Below are 22,875 nucleotides of genomic sequence, written 5' to 3'. Positions count from 1 at the left end.
TATATATATCTTGTTAAATAAATCATGGATGAGTGTTTTATCCATCCGCATTTCTAGTTGTTTCTAAGGGCTCTTTTTTTATTTTTATCCTTCTTATCATTTAACTGAGGCAGGTGGCTAATAGCCGTTAAGTTTTCGGTATCAGCACTCGTGGAAATGACATGCTATGAGTATGCTTAACATGACCTCCGCTATGTCTAGCTTACTACGTTTGCCAACATTCAGTATTTCATTGTTTTGCCAGAGGCATATCAGCAGTCTGCATATTGTACATCGTCCGTCTCTCTAGCTAAGAGAGCCTCTTTTGGCGCTCAACGAAAAACCTTTCGTACATTCGTTTGAACCTGGTCCAAAGGCAGCAAAACGGGCCTGGCAGCGGGGCAAACTATGTCGTATTACTCCTTAGACGAGTTGACTAGTTTTGCCGATTGGGTGTGTGCCCGGCAGTCTTCTCTTGTGAAGTGGAAAGAAGTCGGGAATGACCTCGGATTTCGGATAGAGGTTATTCTCTTTACTTTTCCCTTGCAGCTTTCCTGTTACATTCCATATACCAATGCCAGGACTCCTGATCCCTTGCGACTTCCACCCACACCGGGTACTCGCATGAAAGATGGATACGATAGCTTACGTTGAGCGGCACCGAGGATATGGCCATTTTGCTGACTAGTCTTACTTTTTAGCCTAAGGTCAAAAATAACGCTGATAAACGCTTGAGCTGGCTTAGCGTTAGAATACTGGGCGATGAAACAGGTCCAAGTATTTTTTTTACCCCGGACCAAGAGGCAAATTATATGGCAATAGCTTTTTTAAATAAACAGTATTTCAGAAAAAGGGAAAAAGGTTTTACATCTGGAAAGAGGTTCTCACTGATATCAGAAAGTAGGATTCGTCCAGAGCTCAACGCGAAACTTTTTGTTTCGCCAATATTTTTGACCGTGTTGGGTTCGAGCTGATTGGCAATGCAGCTTAAGAAAAAGTAGAAGTTAACTTTTAAAGCATATATATATATAGATTCAGAGATAGTGTTTGCATTACTCAGCCTAACCCAACTATTGAACGAACAAAGACAAAATTTTAATTAATAACCTTTTATGAATGATATATATACGCAAAGGAAAACATAAATTAATGGGTAAACCCGCAAATATGATTACGGTTTCTGTTCGAATGTGTGCAATTCCAATCCGCGGTGACGCAGCCCGGAAAAGGCCAACGCGCGCTCAGAGCGGTGTGAAACTCTCTTATCGAAAAAAAAAGCATTTTGTCTTGACACCTATGCAAATCTACCCGGAATCGTCTTATACTTATTTATCCAAAGTACCCCGTTCAATATTACATATATTGGAATGAAATAACCATGTAGGGAGGACGCGTTACAAGCAGAGAGCTTTAAACAAGTGTAACGTTGAAAAATGCACACCTTTTGGGTATCCAGGACACTCGATTTTTAACCATCCTTTACTAGACTTTGGAAATTCACTTAGATCAATATGATTTGAGAAATGATCTTGTTTTTTTCACATTACTTGTCCAACACTGATGATTTGTCGCAGTGCCTTTTGTCTGCACGTTGTCCTTAGGAGGATGATATAACTGACGTCGTGCATGAAAAGTAACTAAATTGACAAAAGTAACTGAATCAGTGAAAATGTGAACCTACCGAGCTTCCATGCTGCTAGCATTGTACATATGGCTGCATCTGATGGCGGGAGACAAATGACGATGTGACGGAACCCGCTAAGCTTGTCTGCCAGATTATGGGTTACTCTACCAAGATCTTCAAATGTGAGTTGTAGGTCATCGAATAGAAGCGCCGTTATCTTCGGGGACGTCCGCACCATCGACGTAAAATGGTCGTACATGTTCGTTGACGAGCACATCGTACCTCGGCGACCCGTCTGAAACAAAGTAAAAATGTATTGTTTCCCATGTTATTTGCTAAATTTTGTTATGTTGTTAATAAGTGCTGAGCTCTGAGAGGTTGATTTTTAAACACGCTTGTTATATCTAAAAGCTCAGTTATTTTTAACAGTGGAGGATGAGCATCGTATCGAGTAAACAGGTGCTCTTGACCTGATGACAAATCATATGCCCAGCCCAGATAACGCAAGGTTAATAACACCATACATTCGTGCCGTGAAGTTCATTTATTTACTGTTACAGAAAACAAAAAAGGTAAATCGGCAAAAAAGAGCTGGCATGACAACAAACAGCTGAAAACTTTGGTTTACCCCAACTGTTTCTAATTATAGTTTTCAACCGTGTATCATCTGCATTGGGGTAGCTGAGGTCCGTGTGCTTTGAGCCAATGAAACTGCCACTAGCTATTCCAAGTTGCATAGTCGATTAACTCCTAGAGGCTTCAGCTACCGTTCGCTGGATCCGTCGCTTCACAGAAACGTGAAGTTCGTCATTAGTAACGTGTACAGGTATGCTGGATTTCTCCCTAACATTCCTGTTCGCTCGGTACCGTTTAATCCCATATTGAGCCATAAACACGAAATAATTCTTCTATTGAACGACGACGTTTCGCTGAATAAGGTTACGAACGAACTGCACACCAATGAAAGTACACGCTATGGTGTTTTGCTTTTGGACGTTGAGAAGTTTTAATGCAAAAGTCTAATTTACTTCTTCGTCCGATCGATCGCTTACCAGCTTTGACGGCAAACCCCTGTCGATTTTCCTGTTTCAAAGTCAAGCCTTCGCGTCGGTTTAGTAAATCCCAGAAGAGGTACGAGAATAGCAGCTTCCAGTGGACAGCATCGGCATGACTCGTGGTTTGTACGCAAGTTCGACATTCAAAATTGTAAGTATGTCAGGTATGACATAGCCCCGATTATTCGTAGCCAAGTGGAACATCGTCGCGTACTAACTTTAGATTTGCCATCTACTTTATCGTTGACGTCGTCATCGATACACACGTTATCGGTTGCGTGTGTATTTTCACAGAACACTCTGCTGAGCTATAGCTTGACACCAATCGCAAAATGAAAATAATTAGATCTGTACTTTGACAGATGCCCGAAGCATAAAATTCTGCTCTAGTAATTCTAGGCAGAAGATATAGTAATGCTTGCATATAACAACTGCATTAGAAGCAAAAGCTTTTTAGCCCTGATGGTCCATTTCAAAAAATGTCTATCAAGTAAAATAGTAATTTAGCGGTAGCTTATTTGGCAGACGTTATATATCTGGTTGAGCTTATAGAACCTAATTGAAGTCTGATCAGTGAAAACACATGGGCGCTCCCTCTATTATACACAGCTTATACGGATTACATACAAAACATTCGTAGCACCTTCACCTAATTCGCACCCATTTCATCGTAAAGGTCGATGTGATACAGTTTAAGTCTGCCAATTTCGATTCGGGTATATGTATATATATATATATATATATATGAGGTGTTCAAAATAAAGCGGTATCAAATTGATCTCGCTAAGGGCGGACGTACGTAGATGGATTTATAAATCTCTCGCAAGCCAGTGTCAAAACGTTTGCATTTATATTTTTTAGCACCTTTTTACTAGTGATAGTGAGCTAGTCGACGTTGCCGTGCGACGATTTGTTAGATATTCGCTTTACATACACAGTAACCCAACGTGCGCTAGTGTAGATGAATAGCCACAAGACGGCTATAAATCTTTGTTCCAATGACAGGCCAGGTGTGCACTAATTTGCTTATTCAAAAAAAAAGCCAGGCAGACATGTAGCCTATGATTCAACACAGCATCTATACAAAGTTTCACCTTTTCTGAGGACTTTTGCGAATTTTACGAAGTAAAGAAAGAGGTAAAGCGGGCCGGTGCCACATATATAACATGCAACACTCAAAACGGAGGTGTTAACCAGAAATTTGCTTTTACTTCCCCCCAACAGAAATGTACTCAGGGTTGTAGAGACCTAACACTCATCCTCGCGATTCGTTTTTACATCCGCAGTAAATGTCTTCTCGAGCTCTTTCTCGTTATCGTGTATAGAAACCTGATTCTGTCCCTTCAGCTGCCTCGTACTCAGTTAGGATGCGGTAAATCATTGATTTCTTGCAAGCAAGGAAGTATATAATATTGGCGAAAATTATTCCCTCAGCGAAGATATTGGACGGTAGTTGACTTTTAGGAGATGGTCCTGCTGCCCCCATTACGATATCACATTGGCTACGAACTTGCTCTAGTCGATAAGAAGAAATGTGCGCTTATTGGCTGTGATAAAATCTGTCAAAAAAGCCTTCGTAAGTGGTGGTCTAAAGTATGACAGTAACATCACAAGCCGTTGCAGACATGCATTTGATGACGTAGTCCTTTTTCTATTCAACTTATTCTAGCATGTAATAATCTTGTATTCTTCATTTATGCACAGTAAGTACTAAGTGATGGTTCACAAATTGAAATGAATAATAATAATCGTACTCTACCTTGCAAGCTGGAAGTTTGTAAGGCCGACAGGTTTAATGTGATAAGGCTGAAATACAGTGCACGGCAGGACAGCCCAATCCGCACAATATAATTGAGTTTGTTCTTGAAGCAGCTACCCACGAACGGGAGCTATTCTGAACGGTACTAACTTTACAAAGCGTTAGTCAGAACTTAGCCTCTCGAATTGTTGAGCGAACTCGCTTCGAGCATACGCGTCTCTATCTGACTGCTAATGTTGTTGATTGGATGTTTCTAGGTGACAAGAAATACTGTGGTTCGACAAAAGTGGCCTTTCGCCTTCTTCGCGACCTTAGCTCGTCTATAGAGCTCAAGAAACGCTCGTTGGCCGTCACCATTAACCCTTTCCCTGGCACATAAACAGATGCCGTACTGCTTGGAACATCATCAACATCGTTAGACGACGTTGTCCGGCAACATAAAGAAAAACCTTAAGTAATATACCGTATATAGCCTGTCTGTAACCATTGTTTTTCTTGTTGTACTGCTTTATTCTTACTATATTAAGCGTATTAGGAGCGTATCATAGTACGGTGCCGCTGACACATCTCACAATAGGATACGTTTTATCGTCACGTCACTATCTTCTTGTGATCAATCGCTTCAAGTTCATACCAGTGTAATTCTTGTTTGACGCGAAAGACCATATTTGACTTTTCTTGAGCGTTTCAAAAATGGGCATCTATTATACATCGTTTGTGTAATCTGCCCGACTAAGATTCTGTTACATGTCTTATCCCTGCCGTAACTCGAAAGGTCTACTATGAGATCGTACCGTTGCCGCGTTAGTGTGTGTACTATTTAATTATCGATTCAAAATACTCTGTGGACGCACCCGACGTATCGCACTGACTCATACGAATATTACTTGTCCTTTAAGTAATTACGTCAATCAATACATCAGCAGTGTACTATAGAATAACATTATTTACACAGTTATCCTAACGTATACATGCTCCTAATATCAATGGCTAAGCAGTCTTGAATTGCCTAGGCAAACCGTCAGGAGGTTGGCGGCAGATTTTAACAGTAGAATTTTTCAGTTTTCCGCAGGTGGAACTTTTCGACACCCGGAAAAGTTATAGGAATCCCTTATGATCCATTTGCCTTGAATAACATTTAATAAGCCATAGTAGTATTTGACAATACAGCTGTAAAGTTTTATTCCTTCTATAGCTTAAGATCGATGCAATTTTACGTCGTCGATTATCCTTGAGTGCACATTCAATGGCTAACGGTGGACTATTTAAACGAAGTTTAATATATCAAGCACATGAACGCTCACGTATCGAATAAAGCTGAACTAGCGGGCTCCAAGGATTATTGCTTGGCGCGTTCATTCAAGATACTGCCATCCTTCTTATAGGCCATGTGACAATAGAAAGGAAAACTATTGGAGGCAAATAATAATGTTCAAAAAGCCCGGAGGGCAAGAAAAAATGCGCGTGCTAAGGACGAGCGTGCGAAAGGTTCATCATACCTATAACGAGTGTCCTTTAGCGGATGGCAATCATTTTTTTTTCGTCCTCTCACTTGAGAAAGAATCAATAAATCTCACAAATAATTGATTCTCGTTTGGTGACAAATATCAAAAAATGCTTTTCAATGCCCTTATTTTTGTGACAGTTAAAAACAACAACTCATAGGTTACATTCTACTGCCGCCTCTTGATAATCCTTTTATCTTACTACCACTGCTGCTGTCATTTCAGTTAAATACTACTCGATACAGCATGTACGTTCTTCCCCTATTATTTTGAGGGCAATACACGCAATCATATTAACGAAGTGGCCCGATGCGAATTTTTTTTTTTTGAGCCTGATGCTCAAACCACTGCAACAACACCGCCGGCAAAGGTCTCGACCGCGATGCGGGTGAGACCTTTGCCGGCGGTATTGCTTCCTATACACAATATTTCGGAGAAGACCAGCAACTGCGCTATATAGTGATAACAATAAATTCAGTGATTAAAAAATTCAAGTTAGAGTCGAATCCGGCGCTCAGACATTGGAAGTCTGACGGCCGTCGAAGCGTATATCCACAACACAATATCAACATCATCATTATTGTTCTTGTTATGATTGCTTAACCTCCGTGTGCAAACCGAATTCGACCAAACAAACGAACGGGCAAGCTGGGTTGCCCTTGGGGGTTTAGTTGAATACGAATGGAATCGACTATTTTGTCTCTGCCAGTACGACAGCACGCTTAATATTAAATAAAAATTCTCATTCTCAAATATCTACGTATCTCAATTAACGCGGGAGTCTGTTTATTGAGGGTCTAAAGATGGCCATAGTTGTGGTCTACTTCAAAAAATTGTATCAACCGTTAGTTTCTCTCATTTTCGGATTCTCACAAACTTGCTAAAATTTAAATTAGCTTTTCTTTGTAGGATGTTTCTATATAGTTTGATTTAAGCCGATTTTTAGACCATTGTGTTCAGGCTCGTTTCAAGAGTTTGTAATAGCTTATTTCTTTGCTTGGCGTTATGTACGTGGTGTATAAAAGCATTTCAATAGAGCTTGTGTCAGTTTAGACTGTGTTTTTTTTTATGTTGGTTCTTCGCTGCTTTGTTATTTATTACTAGCCTATTTTATCTCTCCTATTCTCATCTAATCGTGCAAACTAGCTGAAAGGCCGAAGCCGTTTGTCTGTGCGTATCTTTTTGGTTCGCCATGTCTCAAATAGTTTCGCTTGGGTTTATATACGGTAAAGCAAAAAGGTTAGTTATTAAGGGAACGTAGTTTCGCCGTCGCTTATACACAGCTATCATTTCTGTTGTCGAAAACTACAGTGACCAATTCGTGACCAAAGCCTCTCACGTTTAATGACAATAACACGGTATCTTCTGGGTGCCAGATCTACTTATTATTCATTTTTTTGGAGCGATATTTCAGCAAAAGCTATCTTAGTAAATGCTTAATTATCGATTTGATGATTCAGGTGTCATATCTAAATTTATGAACAAGTCAGCCCTCGATACGTTCAAGGAGCATGACGTGCACACGTCTTAGAATTGGGACGTTGCTAAACGTTCATTTTCTCGGACCGTCAACGGACACTCGTCTCTTTTTAAGCGAATTCGATCTTCGGAACCGGTGTTGAACCAGATCAGCAAAAGGACCGTTCGCCTTTATCAACTAACTTTTGTCTTCTATTTTACGTTCGTTGTATGACGTTGAAAATTAAATCAAATGCTCTAAAATGTACACTGGGATCAATATGGTTGCGGATAGCTAGAAAGAAGACCTTCCACACGCGTTTGGAAACAAATCTGCAAAAGTTTAATACATATAAAAAGTATCGATTACTAAATGCTTCCGGACGTGTGATCGCACGTCATATACACATACATACACAAACGTATAAGCACGCAGACACAAAAGCCCTCGAATTAATACCCTGCTCGCCACTACCTTATATTTCCGGTTATTCTGCTTATTACATATTATCCTCTTACAACGACCACAAATGTCCTGTCTTTGTTAATGTTATATATATTAGACAATTACCGCAACCTCTCATAATGACTTATCTAATTGCTCCAAAAAATGGCCCAAAGCTTAGAAGGGTGTAATAAATATTACGATATAATACCGTATTATTTCTACGGAAATTTAGCAGCCCGAAAACATTCTATTAGCGCTTAGCGCTTACACAAATACAGTGATATTGCGCACAACAGCATTTGTCTCCTTCTTTTAATATTATACAATATATTTGCCAATAATTCATGTTATGTTATTTATATGATACTATCCGATAAATTATACTATTGTTATTAAAGTTGCCATAGAGTCTGTAAAAAAACATAAATTCAAACCCAAAGATTTTAAGACGTTTCAGCTTATGTCAGCATAAAATAAAATGAAAATCTCACCATGAGTGCTCTTCACTAAAGTGAGACTAAGAGATAACTTCCATCAACCAAAGAGGGGAGTGCAATAATTTTATTTTTTGTGATTATTTTCTAACGATTACATACTGATGCTGCATTTGCTGGTTGATTAGATATTAGAAAATAGCCATTTCGAAGATGACGAAGGCTCGCCAAAAAGAAGGTTCAAGTAGGGTCGCTCGTACGTAAGAACGCATGTATTATATTTAAAAGCTAGGAAAAATGACATATGTGTGTCGTAATATCCAACAGAGGAATCAGGAAATACCTTTATTCATTGCCAGCTTTGCGAAATTAATTGTGATGCTGCCACGGACAGATGATTTCCTAAGTATAATTGAATATCATTAAGGCTATTTGTCGTTAAACAGATACTGAAGATGATGTGATGTTTGTTTCTACGTGGTAAAAAACTTCTATATACAATTTAATTAAAATTTAATTAATTTAATTAAATAATTAAGCTCACTAGGTTCACGTCTTTAGGAAAACGTACGCTTTATAAGGAAATCTAATATGAATTACGAGTCAGCTCTAATAGTTCCATAAACATCGGGAAGCTTGACTCTGCTTACGTATATATCTTTACTCTGTAGTAAAAAGGTATAGTACATCAACGATTTTGTGAAAGTAAATGGCCACAGAGACCGTCACTGCTCTCTCTAGCCTTTGCGATCACAGATAAACCTTAACAGATTAACCTTGAGATTGACGAAGCCAGTACCTTCCTCGCTAGCAGCCGCCATCGCGGCAGGCTTATCGCTGCGGGTTGACCTCGGTCGAGAGCAACGTTAACGGTTCGTGGTTGTTGAGACTCTTCAGCCAGTACCCAGCGTACGTACGAACATGACCGTCGTCTACAAAAAAGAGTTTCCCTTAATGAAAAAGCGAGCCGACGTAGAATGAAGGTCAAAAGAAGATGTGAAGATAATGATAGAAAATGTTGGTTAGTACCCCACACAATTTTGGCAAATATCTAGAAGTGAAGCACGGTGTTTACGAGGAGGATCATTGATCTCTTAAAAAATAATCTTGCAGCTAGTCGTAATCCATCAATTAAAAAAATCGCATCATCATCAGCTATCTATCTTCGACAGAGAAGATTTCGAGCAATATAATTGTTACGACTTCTATGAAGAAAAGGTGTGACCCGTCGCTGTTACTGATCTGAGGAACATGATACGATTTGAAAAAACTATACGATCATGACACAAGAGAAGACGTCAGACCAGCAGCGACTGTTATCCTGAAAGGTTGTTTTCGGCAATGGCTCTATGTTAGTGTCTTGGTGTCTGGATGTGTTTGTTCAACGCACAATGAAATTTAAAAAAGTGACATTAAAACTGACGTTGCGAGACGGATATGTTGCTACCGCTTCTTCTTTAGTAGACTGAATAAAGAGCATTAGAAATAAGAGCTATTTGATAATGCACTTCACATTTGGGTTCATTATTCTATTTCAATCTCTTCAATGGGCATTTTGATTTAGCCCCTTATGCCCCACATCAGCCTGGTATCGCTTCATGTGTTGACGATTTAGTTCTACTCAAAGAGTTTGAATACTGCATTTTAGATATACACTACCTAAAGAAGTGTAAACAAAAGATTATGCGTACGAAGTAAATCCTCTGGATCCTCTGAAGCAGATTTTTAACTTAATGGAGATCCAAAATTTTCTGTTCTTCGAACAGACTATCCATTGGAAATAGTGATTTTCTCCATAAAATTTCAAGGGAACTGGACAATTTTGTGCAAGTAATATTTACAACACGGTCATTCACAACAATTGTCACGCTGAAAGACGGTACTATGACGATCAAAGGTACAAGTGCTCTGCATCATAAACATTCCGCAATTCTAATCCTTTAACAGTTACGCCGTAGCTCCGATCCGTCGGAATACGTCGTCGGTTCCGCCACACTGTAAGACAGAAAGCAGCCGTACCAGTTGATTAAGTATGCTACCGCTTCCTGGTACCGCTATCGCTACCATTATTTTTCTCCTATTCTTCTAATATATGTTGCCTTTTACTAGCAGGTCCCACAACCTACGCAGCCAACATTCTACCATTCATCCCCAGCACCCGCGAACCTTTTTTATGTTCTTGATTCCTTTCTTTTTTCTTTATTTCCTCTGCAATCTAACAGGTAGTCGCTTCGGATATGTCTTCTGGCGCCGCTACTCCCTGATGCCATTGGTGTCACCGGATTACAAGGAATGTTAAAGTTACGATCGATTTTCACTAAATTCCGGTCTGCTTGTACGCCGCAGAAGTCGGGACGCCTTCTATTTGTCACCCAGTCCCGTTTGCCCAGTCCCTTCCTTTTTTGTCGATTGAACGCATTTTCGGCATCTTCCTTCTCGATCCCCCACACAGCAGAAAACGAGGAGAGGGTAACTGATGTGGCAACATCCCTCCCTTTCCTCGCAGCGGAAAAAACAAACAAAAAATACCAAGGCATTCAAACAAACCAGCAGACCTTCGCATTGGCGTTAACAGTTTTGCAAGCAAAAAAAAAGAGAAGCTTCCTGTACATAGTCTTGGATCGTATACAGCATCTTCGCATTTACTGGCTAAGTATATCCTTCTTGGCACATATTTCCTTGTAGTAGTATAACAACGGTCTTCTGCCTTACTAAGTATAACTATTTATGTGTGTATGATACGAAAAGAATTTGTAAGATATATATTACTGATCATTAAACAACCTGAGGCCTATAAATGAAGGCTAAACGTGTTGAAAGTTTTAATGGCATCCTTAGTGCATAGATTTGTAGCAGAAAATCAAAAGCTATAGTTCAATATACCGGATTGAGTGAGAGGATGCGTTCTGATACCTAGTATCGTCATAGTTATATTGAAGACACCTACAAAGAGTAGAAAAATTGTAGTGACTGTATTGCTTTCATCATGTGACAAGGTAAGTTAATCCACGAACCACGAAATAGATGTTATGGAACTCGTTTCAGTACCTACCCCTACTAGCAAGAGTAGATGAAAACACTGGCTGTGAATGAAAAAACTGAAGTCTTAGTTTAAATAATCCTGATAACACAAACATGTCTGCAGCACACGTATTTTGGTCATTCCACCACAGCTCCGAACGAAATGCCCTCTCACCTGAAACCTGTCTGTTTTACGAATTAAGATAATGCTTGAAATTGACTGATACACGAGTCAGCCGGTTCTGAGGTTTCGGGTTTATTAATCACAATTTCTTGCCTATGAGGTAACAAATTATTGCAATATAACAGCATATAATAGTAGTATATTGTAGTTGATACAGCTTTTTTCTTTGACTGACACAATTTCCGTTTCGTAGATAGACCCATAGATTTTGTATTACGACAAAGAGGGAAAAAAGAGGCTTAATGTCGGGGCACAATGTGGTTGCTTCAAAGGTAAACAACAATTGAGCAGAACTTTCGTCCCTGCTCCGCTCTTGGGCTCTCAGCAGCTCAGCCGGTGAATCCAGGTTTCCCCGGTGAAAAGTCCACAAAGAGGGATGAAGATTTTCTCCTCGATTAGAACATAACCCTTTAAGGGTGGTACTCCACTGAAGCGTACTTGCCTCCATGCGTGTACTGAAAGGAGTTCCTTTCGTGTTCCATCCCCGAGGTTCCCTCCAAGAGCCTTTTCCCATTGGTTCGCCTCATCGCGGCCAGAATCTCGCTTACGTACAACTAGGCCCTACAGCCACCTCGCTAAGCAACCGACCAGGCCACCAAAGAGGCAGTCGGTGAGCCCTGAAATTGCAGCAACAGGTACGCGTCTTCACCAGCGAAGAAAAGACTTCTCGTTTTGGCTTATCATCTTAGAAGGACATCATAACAGGTAACTTACTTGGCCAGATCCAATGCATTTGCTTTGTTATCGGAACGAGAGCTGTGTGGTACGTGTTACGGCAGGAGTTTACCAAAACGAATTTCCTGGTAGAAGTAGTAAAATATTTCCTATTTTTCGTGTTTCCGTTGAAAAAAGACAGCAAAAGTCCTGTATTTTTAAAGTTACGCCGCATACTCACCAAGAAAAACGCTTTTTTTTTAGGTGCATAAAAATTAAAGTACATTTTCCTACTAGCAGTAGAATGTAGCTTACTGAAATGTTCCATTCGATTCTGGGAAGAGCTATTATAACCACTAAAGCATATCCCACAAATCGAAGTACATTTTTTTCTCCGTATTCAAGTGAGGGCACACGGTCTTTCGCAAAATAACGTGTGCTTTACGGTCCAGCGTATTGGTCTTAAAGTGTTTATTAAAAGCATAATTTTCTGATTATTACGACACAATTGTTGGATCTTCAGTGTTGTTGTAGATGTTCAGTCTCCTACTGGCTGCTGCTGAACCAGTATAACTGGTTGACGTTCCCGTGGACGCTTCACTCATCCTACTTGAAGCCGTCCTTGAATTGAATTTTTTTTCTGAAATTTTTTTTGCTCTGATAAATATCAATCAAATTGAGGACATTCTTGTTACAAAAGACCTTGCAAGCCTTTTGCAAACGTTCGAAAATAGTTAAATAAATATCTGACAAACAACCTGAGCATAGATGCAAAATAGTATGACAGAAAGTATATATGAAAATCTGATTTTCTATTTTACAAGGTAAACAATATATATGTGCAGTAAAAAAATCATTATTTGTGAAAAGTATACACATAATATTTTCTGAACGTGGCCTTATGCGTACTTTCTGTAAGTATTCATTTCTTCTTAATCCATTAGACCCGTCTCGACTTATCTTTTAAGCTTAAAAAACTGCAAGGGTATCTCAGTAGTGGGTCTGCTATTGATTCTAAGCTACCACTACCATCCTCTCCCGTCAGTTAGGTAGGCGGTTTTTAACAATGCAGAACTTCTTGTGAACTCTTTAGTAGTTCATGTAGTTCTTAGGTAGTTATGCACTTTATTTCGGTTAATTTAGTACGCTGCTATATATCCCTAAATATTCAACTTGATTTTGCCTCTTGTAGATCACCGCCGCCAGGAACTCGATCAGCCCGATCGGATTTTACGTCAGTTCATTGGTAAACTTCCGAGCTTGGACGAAATGACGGCATTAGACCTGTGATGTACGTGAGCTAAGCGATGCTGGTTTCTTCCATAAGCCAACAACCGTTACTGAGCCTCGAACGCACGCTCATTTTCACATGATCAGACAACGAAAATATCTGTTATTCAGTCTCTGTCAATCTTACTATAAATTTGATATATTTATCGAGGAGGCGAGCATAATGATTTACTCGATGTTAAAATAATCCCTCATACTTAGCTAAAACAGTTCTGCACTCCCGCCTTAAGATGTCAGACTTATACGAGACAGCTAGCCGTAATGAGAACATCATTTTGTTCTTTACTTGGAAGAGTGTAAGAACGAATTATACAATAAATGTGGTTTTTATTGTGTTCTCTAAACATCGTGCACATGCGTACCATGCCAATATTTGTCTTCTGAACGCTTTTACTACGCTTGTCTAAATGTACACCAGCTTTCAGAACGGTCGTTCAGTCAAGCCATCGGATACCCGTAACGAGTTCATCTTTACCAGCTCTGCCGTTTTATGTACGGTCTACTAATTTCAATGGTGAATCGAGGTTATGCTAGTTTAATGGAAGACTATAGGTACTAGACACAATGTCAACACCATTTTTACACAGCTTTTATACACGTGTTTTTTAACGTTTTAAACACGTGACGCAAGAAGTGGAATACATGAATATTCGTAACAGCCGAGAAATAATTGCCTTTGCTACAGAAAAATTCATCAGTCCGTTGTCAGTAGGGTTCTTGTTGCAAAGCCGCACCCAGCTATATAGTCCTATAAGGATAACACAAGAATACCTAGGACAAGAAACGCGCGTAAGAGATGCTCCTGTGCGTGTGTACACTCTGCTGGATATCATGTAAAAAGCCGCAGTTTTAATGCAGTTTCTTTCAAGCCACTGGGGCTAGCTTACTTTATCAGGCTCGTGATGGCAGAACATCTTATTGTAGGAAAGGAGTAACACCGTATAGTGAGAGAGTTTTGGCAAAATATCGATATAAAATTGCATTAATTTCCTATGCTTTTCGAAAAAGCTCTATTGTGAATATTTTTATTATAGGAATAATATAAAAATACGAGAAAAAAAAATATTTTGGGTAGGCTTTGGATAGAACTATTGTCCAACGTCTTTGTTTGGTATTATGCTGGCAATGTGCACTCATACTCCCCATCTACAAAGAGTATACAGTTGTATTGTTATGTTGTCTGTTCGACTATGTACGGCATACCCGACTCACAGTGGGAGTCGGTTATAATAGCCTTCAGTTAGGATATCTGTTAAATGAAAGCAGACGAACGGTTCGTAATGGTAACATACGTTCTTAGAAGGCGCTGACTATGGGGTACGCTCAAGCTGACAATGCTCAATACGATATTAAAGAAAAATGCTAAAGCTAGATTGCTGCTATTGCGGTATGGTTATCTAATGAAGATTGAGATTTTTAATCATGAAGTCTTCGAGAATATGTTCATTCGATAATAACGGGAAATTTCAATATAGGTAAAAATTTGCTTATTTATTGCTTGAAAGCATCGTGTAAATTTTTGATTGCTTACAAGGACATAGCCTCACTGCTACCACGAGCTCAAATCCGCTGATCTGCACTTTTTGATGAACACCCGTTCGACTAACATAAATTCACCAAACTCATTGGTGAGCTAATTGGGATTAAAGTTCAGACTTGCGTCATCTAACCATGCTATTTAGTCAGTCACGATTCGTTCTTCAACTAAAAACTTGGGATTAACGCTGCAAAAAAACTCTCTGAGGAACTGTTTCCATCTGCTTCCGCCAGGTAGCTCATTTCCACTGAGCAGCTATGCCTCCCTCTCAAACGCTTTTCTTTTCTAGAAATAAGAACTTTTTTAGGACGTGCTAGCGTTGATACTTCAAACAGAAATACTGGCCTCTTTTGTCCAGTTTCATTTATTGTACACTTTCTAAGGATAGTGCTAGTGCCTCTTGCCTTGTTTCAAACTTCGACAAGCTCTGTATGTCGGCAAGGCCACCTGGGACCTGGAGGTTGGGGTCTATAAGAAAAGAGGTATGAGTTTCTCTTCGACCTCGTGCTGAACACCCAAGTTTCGTTGGCTCCTTTTTTCCTCTGACGCTCCTTGCACAGCGCTGCTATAGTAAAGTCTTGAAGGCGTGAAGTCTTGCCACCTGAGCTCGCATGCTCTACGTAGTTTCCTAAAGGTTTCCTAGTTTTCCAAATCTGTCTAACGACCGAGGTGGGGTTCTGGACAAACTCACGAGCTATCTTGAAGCCTTCAATATAGCATCAGGTTGTTGGGCGCACGTACAATACGACCTCGCTGGCACTCAGCCTATATATAGACGATTGAACAAAGGCGCCATCTATGGACGAAGCTCACTTCGTTTTGTCTTGGATCACCTCTTGTTTGTTTTGCGGCTGCAGTACGATAAGGGCCAACACAAGCGGACTAAGGCGGAAAAACTCAACGTATACCGAAAATCCGTTCTCTAAAGGTAATGGCAATCGGCAGCTGATGGAAAATTTAAAAGAACTGTGTCGCTTAATGCTGCGTATTTTAGAGCCTTCACGCTTCGATAGGCTACGTTCGCCACTTCTCGCTGTATGGACGTACTTAGTCACCTTTCGCAACGTCTCTGTCCCAGTAGTAATTTCTGCTTCTACTAGAATTATAGAACGAGGAGCCGATTTACGTTCAAGCTTTGTCGAGGGACCCCTTGTGTCTTCATGATGTCCAACTAATCTTTAAGATATTGCTGGCATTTTTGTATATATATATATATATATACATATATATATATATATATTCATATATGTAAGGAATATCGCAACAATGTTAACAGGCGTAAGGGGTTTTGTATTATTAGAACCATACAAACGTTTAATAATCGCACACGCAATTCTGCAAGTTAGTTACATGTAACAGCAACGGCAATATTATTCGATCAGGATCGAATGGTAGCCCAAATCCGCCTGGTGTGGCGGGAGCGCCTTGACGTGTACCTCGACTAAGGACATTCGCTATGACGCTTACCGTTTTTTCATTTCGTTCACTTATACTAATTACTGTATCTTGTTTAATCAATATTCGAAGAGTAATATAAACAGTATGCGTAGCATTGTCTGTACTTGTGAGCATGCTTAGCGCTGTATCAATTTTTTGGGCACGATTTGCACGGAACGTAGTTAAGGGTGACGCCACTGCACGCCCGTGATTAAATAACGGGCTTGACTAGTTCTACTTCGTTATTTAAGGATTGACGGTGTAAGCTGGACGTCGGTGAATGCTTCAAAGGCTCAACTGAATACATCCTGCGGATTACCTATCACACTACGAAAGCAGTGTCAACCCGCAAAGGAGTAATAAGGCCACCTTAATTAGCTAAATAATCAATTAGGAAGAGGCGTACCCCGGGTGGCTATTGCGCACCTCTGAGTGTGTTGCCATAGTAACCGCAAGTTTGCGGTTATCAATATTTCCAACTTTAACATTAGCAACTGATCCGTTTCATCAGTCTTAATACATTTAGGAAGACCCGTCTGAAAGTAATACCTAATGGCTTGAGTGCTAGCCGTAGAAAAATTACCTGTAGCCAAATAGGATAACTGAAAGTTTTACATACTGCAATAAAACAATAACGTTTCTGTCTTGAGTATGTGGTTATATTATTTTTTGTCAAGTCTATATTCAAATCAAACGTAGACACGGCCGTAGAAATAAAAATGGCTTTGACCTACTTCGAGAAGGAACATGACTGAGTTACCGCAAAGCAAAACAGCTGCATATATACCGTATAAATAAAGCTGATATACGTTTGCGAAGGCTTGCCCATGAGGTTCATATATATGTGTATATATATATATATATATATATATATATATATATATATATATATTATATTTGCTTTCAATTGCTAGGAACGTGATCTGAATTTTAACATTACCCCAGTGAGGTTTTTTTATACCCGATACAGCCTATAAGTAAGCAATATTCGTATATGCCTTGAGCACGTCTAGAGTACTGCCTACACGAGGCTACAAAATATCTTAGAAGAGATGTCTCTATAAATTCTGCCGAAAATACGTTCCTTTAAGTGTTTTTATTATGAAACTGTTTTTATGCGTACAAGTTGCATAGTGTCTATAGTCTCATATATTTTCGTTGCTTAATAAATCATTCAAATACTCTTATTTTAGATGTCATCCAGTTGGTTGTTGCTTATGAAGTAATTAGGGTAAACAAAACCGTCTCTGAATGCGCTTTTGAAGCCAGGAGGGTCAGGCAAATAGAGTAAGCAGGCACGAATTCAGTTTCGTAGAATAACCTCGCTGGCCTGCTTCTCGACGTAATTGCGAGTTTAAAAATAAGATTTTCGTACGCCTAGGGCCGCACGAGCTACGCTGTGGCATTATGGAATACGCCACAAGAGTAGGCGGTCACGTCGAGCGCACGCGAGCAATGCTAAATTTCTACCGTGTCGTTCATAGCTTGGAGGTGTGTTCGCATTTCGAGACGTACAGGGAATCGCAAGATAAAACGAAAGCCGAACCGGCTGGGACCCTCCTAAAACCTTTTAAGGCTTCGTTTCGAACAAATCTGGAGGAATGCAGAACTAAAGCCCGAACCGTTATTCTCGTTACCCTTGCCCTGAGAGTTCTTCTCGTTTTATTTTTATCAGCTTTCTGACAAGTTCAGGTCAAAACTTTTCAGCGTAAACTTCAGTAATGAGGACAATGTCAACGTCCATTGCACAATGTTACACACAGCCCATATTCACGAAAATGTAAAGTCATAAACTCGGGCCGCGAGAGTTCAGACATCCATGTTAGACACTATATATGACCGAGTACATCATCATCGCGGTTTTTACGAATTACGAGGCGCGATTTCAAGTAATTCGTGTTTATTATTTCGAAACAGATTTCGTGTTCGTTTTGATCAAATAGGTTGAATTATTTATTACTTATTACGGTTCACTATATGGCTTACGCATTTGAAAAATTGTGCCCAATTACACAAGGTTGATTTTCATACCAGTAAACTTATCGAGATTGTCTATGAGAGTATTGAAAGTTTCCCAACTTCACAGGCGTACGACTAACTCGGCTATGCCGTGATCTTCGCTTAGAAGTGATTACAGCGGGTGTTGAAGACACGTTTCGTAGAACATTGCTAACCACCCTAACCGCTCCACCGGCAATTGCAGTCCAAGAAATGATGCTCATTTTCACTGTGTGAACTCAATAGATTAGCTATTGAAGTACCTAAAAATAGGCCTTAAAATTACCCGTTGCGTCAGTAGGCTCATGGCACTATGTATGTCGACTGCACAAGTATAACGGTCCTGATACGTGGCGGCAGTAGTGATTTATGCCGCTGTTGCTATGGGCATTCAAGGATATGTCCGAAAAGGCAACAAAATAGAAGTTATTAATAACACCATTTCTATCCTTGACTGAATCAATCACAACACCTTGACTCTAGTACATTCCTTTTGCCCAGTGGAAACCCCACAAGAGCTCAGGGCAAAGCTATGCGAGACCGTAGAAACTAGAAGAGAATCACTCTGTCCCGCCATCAGTCCATTCCAGATGCCGCAGCGTACATTCATTGTAGAATATCTACATCTCGTCGTATCACTACCTTAAACGTGTTTCTAGACACATATGCATGACGTATACTGTCTGTTTCTTCGCTGTAGACCAGCTAAAGAAGTGAATGCTTAAAAGGTAAAATTTTGCTCGTTTGATTATAAAGCAGTTTGGGAATAGATGGTAGCGGGGAACTGTAAGTTCAAGTAAATAGAAAAAGGAACGAAGAAGGAGGAATAGCGAGGACGACGTTTTGGGTTGCCTGTTCTTCGATCTGCGCCTGGACATTGTCCTGCTAAAAAATAATATCTCTTTTTTTCTAGCTATGAAAAGTGTACGTCTCTCTGAATTTTGTAAACTCGTAATGAACGATCCCTTTACTGGACCTCCAAATGCACAATCGACGCTTTCTTCATGTTTTTTTTTTCGTTCTGCATTAAATCCAAGTCTTCTGTGACAGTATAATATAAAAATAACCCCAACCCATGCTATGGCAACGAAGAACCAACAACCATAACATTGGTTCTTCAATAAACTCATAAGAAAAAACTCCCCAACGCGAGTGATTTCTTTTAGTGTAAATTAATATGTCCTACCCATAATCGATAACGAAAGAGAGCTCTTTTCCCATGATTGATCTCCCCTGAAAAAGAGGAGTCATCCCGAGTAAAGAAAGGCTTTGAGCTCAAAAGCTCCTGCACGAAATTTTGCGATTTCGTTGTGTCTTTTTAATTTTCGATAATGCAGTGACTGGCATCAATTACTCCCAATTTTTCTGCAAGAGCTTGCCTTGTACAAACAGTGAGTAGAATACAGTATTTGCGTTCGCTACTTAGTCTCGCCAAACAATATGTGTGAGTAATAATAGTAATGTATATATATATATATATATATATATATATATATATAGACCTTACTTTGTAATCAATTCGTCGGACGCCCAAATTGTGCTGCCATGACCACCCCCCCCCCTCCCCTGGAAGCGTTTTTTTAAATCTCAGTTCACGCAAACGAAATTCATTTGTGGAAAACAACATGGAAATATGTGTAGTTCCTGTATAGTTTAACAGCTCGTGCAGCCATAATAGAAATGGTGAAGTTTTCGAATTTGGTGCATCTCTGTTCTCCTGAAAATCCCAAAGAAAAACTTTCCATCAGCGCAAGTCCACTCAAGTTCAGTCCAATAAAAATATTTACATTATATATATTTCAACCAAGAAGTTATTCAGCCTTAAAACCTCTCTTCTCTCGGTGATATAACAGTTATGAATCCTAGGTAATCCTGAATTGGGTATATTGATATCACTATGGCTATCGCCAATATATACGGCCGCTAATATATAACAGTCTTCCTCTACTCAGAAAACGTACGACGACAAAGAACGGATCGTTTAGGTGTCCTACGGAAGCATAGCTTATCAATACTTCTGATAGTGTTTCGAGTGATCGCCAGGTATTATACAGATATACTACTCGTCGAAAGATTAAAATCTGTCTGCTTTTTGATAATTTGCGATAACGCAAAACTGCCTTTCAAACGTTCATTTAAACCGCATTTAGGAATGGAAAATATGAAAAGAAAAATTAATAATAACAGTGATTGGCAGAGTGCCACTTAAGTATGATTAATTTTTCCTGGTTTAGACATAAGATCGCAGATTTTTTCCCTTTGCTATTTTCTAAGCAATTACCATTGTCCGTGGATATAGAAAATGTTTTTTCGATGAACCAACGCCGTCATGACAATGTCAACATTTATTGAAAGCAACAGTAGACGTTCGGATACTTTATATATGCAATGTGGAATACTTCAAAGAACTCTACTTCTTTTAGTTTTTTAGTCTTCTTAGTTTTTTTTTTTTGTTTAGAGAAAGCAGTTTTTTTTTCACTATTACCAATCCGAAGCGCTTTCAGCTCACACTCCGCAAACATATGCATATATACATACAAATAGGATGCCTCAAAAGAAAATAATAAGAACGTATACGCAGTTTGCATGGCTATAACTTCATATAGTTAATCCTTAGGTTGAAAAAAAAATTGCATCAAGTCTATATTTTGCCCTCTATCGCAGCTATACAAAACGATGACCCTTCTGCTCAATACATTGCTTACTACAGTAGGCTATTAGTTCACGAATCATAGCAAACACTTTAGATTTTTTCCTTGTTGCGGGAATGTAGACTTTATCTTACAAAAACGTAAAGTCTGGGAAATGGGCAAGGTATTCTGTGGAACCTATTAATCCAACCCATCTGTTGGGAGATTCTTATCAGTATATACGTGCTCTTCGTCACGATGATTGTCCGCAAGTAGTCTGTCTGGTAGTTAAAAATAAAACTTGCCATACTTACCGAAGTTCATTCAAGTTCACAGCATAATACGTTCTTGCACGAAATTCAAGTCATTGGCACTAGCCATTGTACTAAATAAACAAAGATAATTAATTGCTTTTTTGCTCGAAGAGTACCAATACCAATTTCTGGTAAATTTACGTGCCTTTTCTGTCTGCAACTGCTCAGTAAATGAAATTATATCAATTAATATTTCGCTCATTGTATGGAACTTCATCAATCCTAACAATGTTCCCCGAAGACTGTGCATTCTGTCATTTCTTTAAGTCCAATTCGCAAAATTCCCTCTGAATTATCTTTATTGATAGCTTTATTGTACCATTTCTGAATTGTAACCTTCCTACCGCCAATATCTTACAACGAAATAATTTGCCGATACCAAGCCCATGACTCGATTGTCTCTCGATAACGTCCTTGAGCTTTTTTTCGCCATTCTTTTTGGGTATTCTTGGTTTTCGGGAAAACTGTAACATCGTAAATAGCTCTATCCGCTTTAAACATATCTAGTATTCCATTGATTTTAGGTCGCGTAGGAGGACCTGCCTGAAGTTGTCTGCGACATTGCCTTCGTATTTCTGCTACATTTTCATATCCTTAGTAGCGATTTTTATTTTCAACATTATTTTCAATAGTTAATCTTAATTACATTTGAAAGACATCAGGTTAACAGCTTAATACGGGTTTTTCGTCAGGAAGTTAGCACGCCTCATCTTGAAGGGTTCGCCTTCTTTTGTAAGAACGTGGGATGCTTGTGTCTCGCAACCGGCGGTCGCTGTCCGGTATTTGCTTGTCCTTGGCTGGGGGTTTTGTATGACGTCTGCACAAAATACTGAGTGATCACGTATGCTGCCATGTTATACTATGATACATGAAAACCACGCTCAGGTCAGGTCAGTGTATGTGAAACGTGAAAAGCATGCAACTGACGTTCTTTTTCCCTTACATCCGTGTATCTGATAGCGATATAATCCTGAAATAGTTAAAAGTGTTTCAAAAACTACTTTTTAAATTGAAGTACTCATATCCTCTAGACTAACTTGATTCTTTCACGAAGCAGATTTCATTTATGAGTGCATTTTTCTTTCTCTGTAGTTCAGTTAACAGGAGGACGACAAAGGCTGCGAGGGCTTTGTCTGTTGTTGTACGATGAGCTTAGTGTGTCGGGTCTACCAATCGGCAGTAATTAGCATTGCTTAGCCAAACAGGTAAATTAGCTTGTAAGGTTGGACTGATTGAAGTTTTGATGGACAGCCGGAACGCTGTCCATGAATTGCTGCCATAGGCAGAACGAGTCAATTGGTGCTTCTCGCATCTACTCTTACTTCTTGGTCATCCTCGAAGAGCTTGTGTACGGCCGGAGTTACCTCGCTTAACCTTTCTGTAAGGTATCTCGTCGCTCCTTCACCCGTTTGTGCGCCCTCTCTAAAGTTAGATCAGCAGGAGATGAAAGGTCAAAACTAGCAGGACGCTGTCTGGGTGGAACAAGAACGGAACAGCGAACGAAGAGAATCCGTTAGTGCAAGCCACTTAGAAGCGGCCAGCCAACTT

General features: G+C 39.6%; 1 protein-coding gene and 2 long non-coding RNA genes across 12 annotated transcripts in view; 2 read left to right on the top strand and 1 right to left on the bottom strand.

Annotated features, from left to right (window-relative positions):
• Positions 1 to 8,195, top strand: part of LOC111255461 (uncharacterized) — an 18,633-nt gene extending 10,438 nt beyond the window's left edge. Inside the window, exons 3-7 of one of the 3 annotated variants that reach the window (XR_015319285.1) lie at positions 1,581 to 1,916; positions 2,285 to 2,429; positions 2,659 to 2,809; positions 4,675 to 4,871; positions 7,383 to 8,195. This is a non-coding gene — a long non-coding RNA (uncharacterized LOC111255461). Of the gene's footprint in view, positions 1 to 1,580; positions 1,917 to 2,252; positions 2,430 to 2,658; positions 2,810 to 4,674; positions 4,872 to 7,382 lie in introns of all 3 variants that reach the window. The other 2 variants (XR_015319284.1, XR_002675498.2) reach the window with 2 other exon arrangements.
• Positions 1 to 22,875, bottom strand: part of LOC111255457 (uncharacterized) — an 86,684-nt gene that overhangs the window by 48,542 nt on the left and 15,267 nt on the right. For all 4 annotated transcript variants that reach the window (XR_015319279.1, XM_086977670.1, XM_022817429.2 and 1 more), the window contains exon 2: positions 1,661 to 1,898. Coding sequence is in view for 3 of the 4 variants with exons in the window: in XM_086977670.1 (XP_086833796.1) it covers positions 1,661 to 1,898 (238 nt within the window). In the remaining variant the exon portion in view is untranslated. The remainder of the gene's footprint in view (positions 1 to 1,660; positions 1,899 to 22,875) is intronic.
• Positions 9,051 to 17,226, top strand: LOC111255460 (uncharacterized). Of its 5 annotated transcripts, none has more exons than XR_015319282.1 (4): positions 9,052 to 9,283; positions 10,485 to 12,172; positions 13,314 to 13,412; positions 13,837 to 17,226. It is a non-coding gene; the product is annotated as an uncharacterized LOC111255460 (long non-coding RNA). The 5 variants fall into 5 exon arrangements; XR_015319283.1 differs by having other exon boundaries at positions 13,830 to 17,226; XR_015319281.1 differs by lacking the exon at positions 13,837 to 17,226 and having other exon boundaries at positions 9,051 to 9,590; positions 13,314 to 13,755.

This window comes from Varroa destructor, unplaced genomic scaffold (genome assembly GCF_002443255.2).
Source record: "Varroa destructor unplaced genomic scaffold, Vdes_3.0 BEIS01000001.1, whole genome shotgun sequence".
Taxonomy (NCBI): domain Eukaryota; kingdom Metazoa; phylum Arthropoda; class Arachnida; order Mesostigmata; family Varroidae; genus Varroa; species Varroa destructor.
This window is presented reverse-complemented; position numbering and strand designations above follow the sequence as displayed.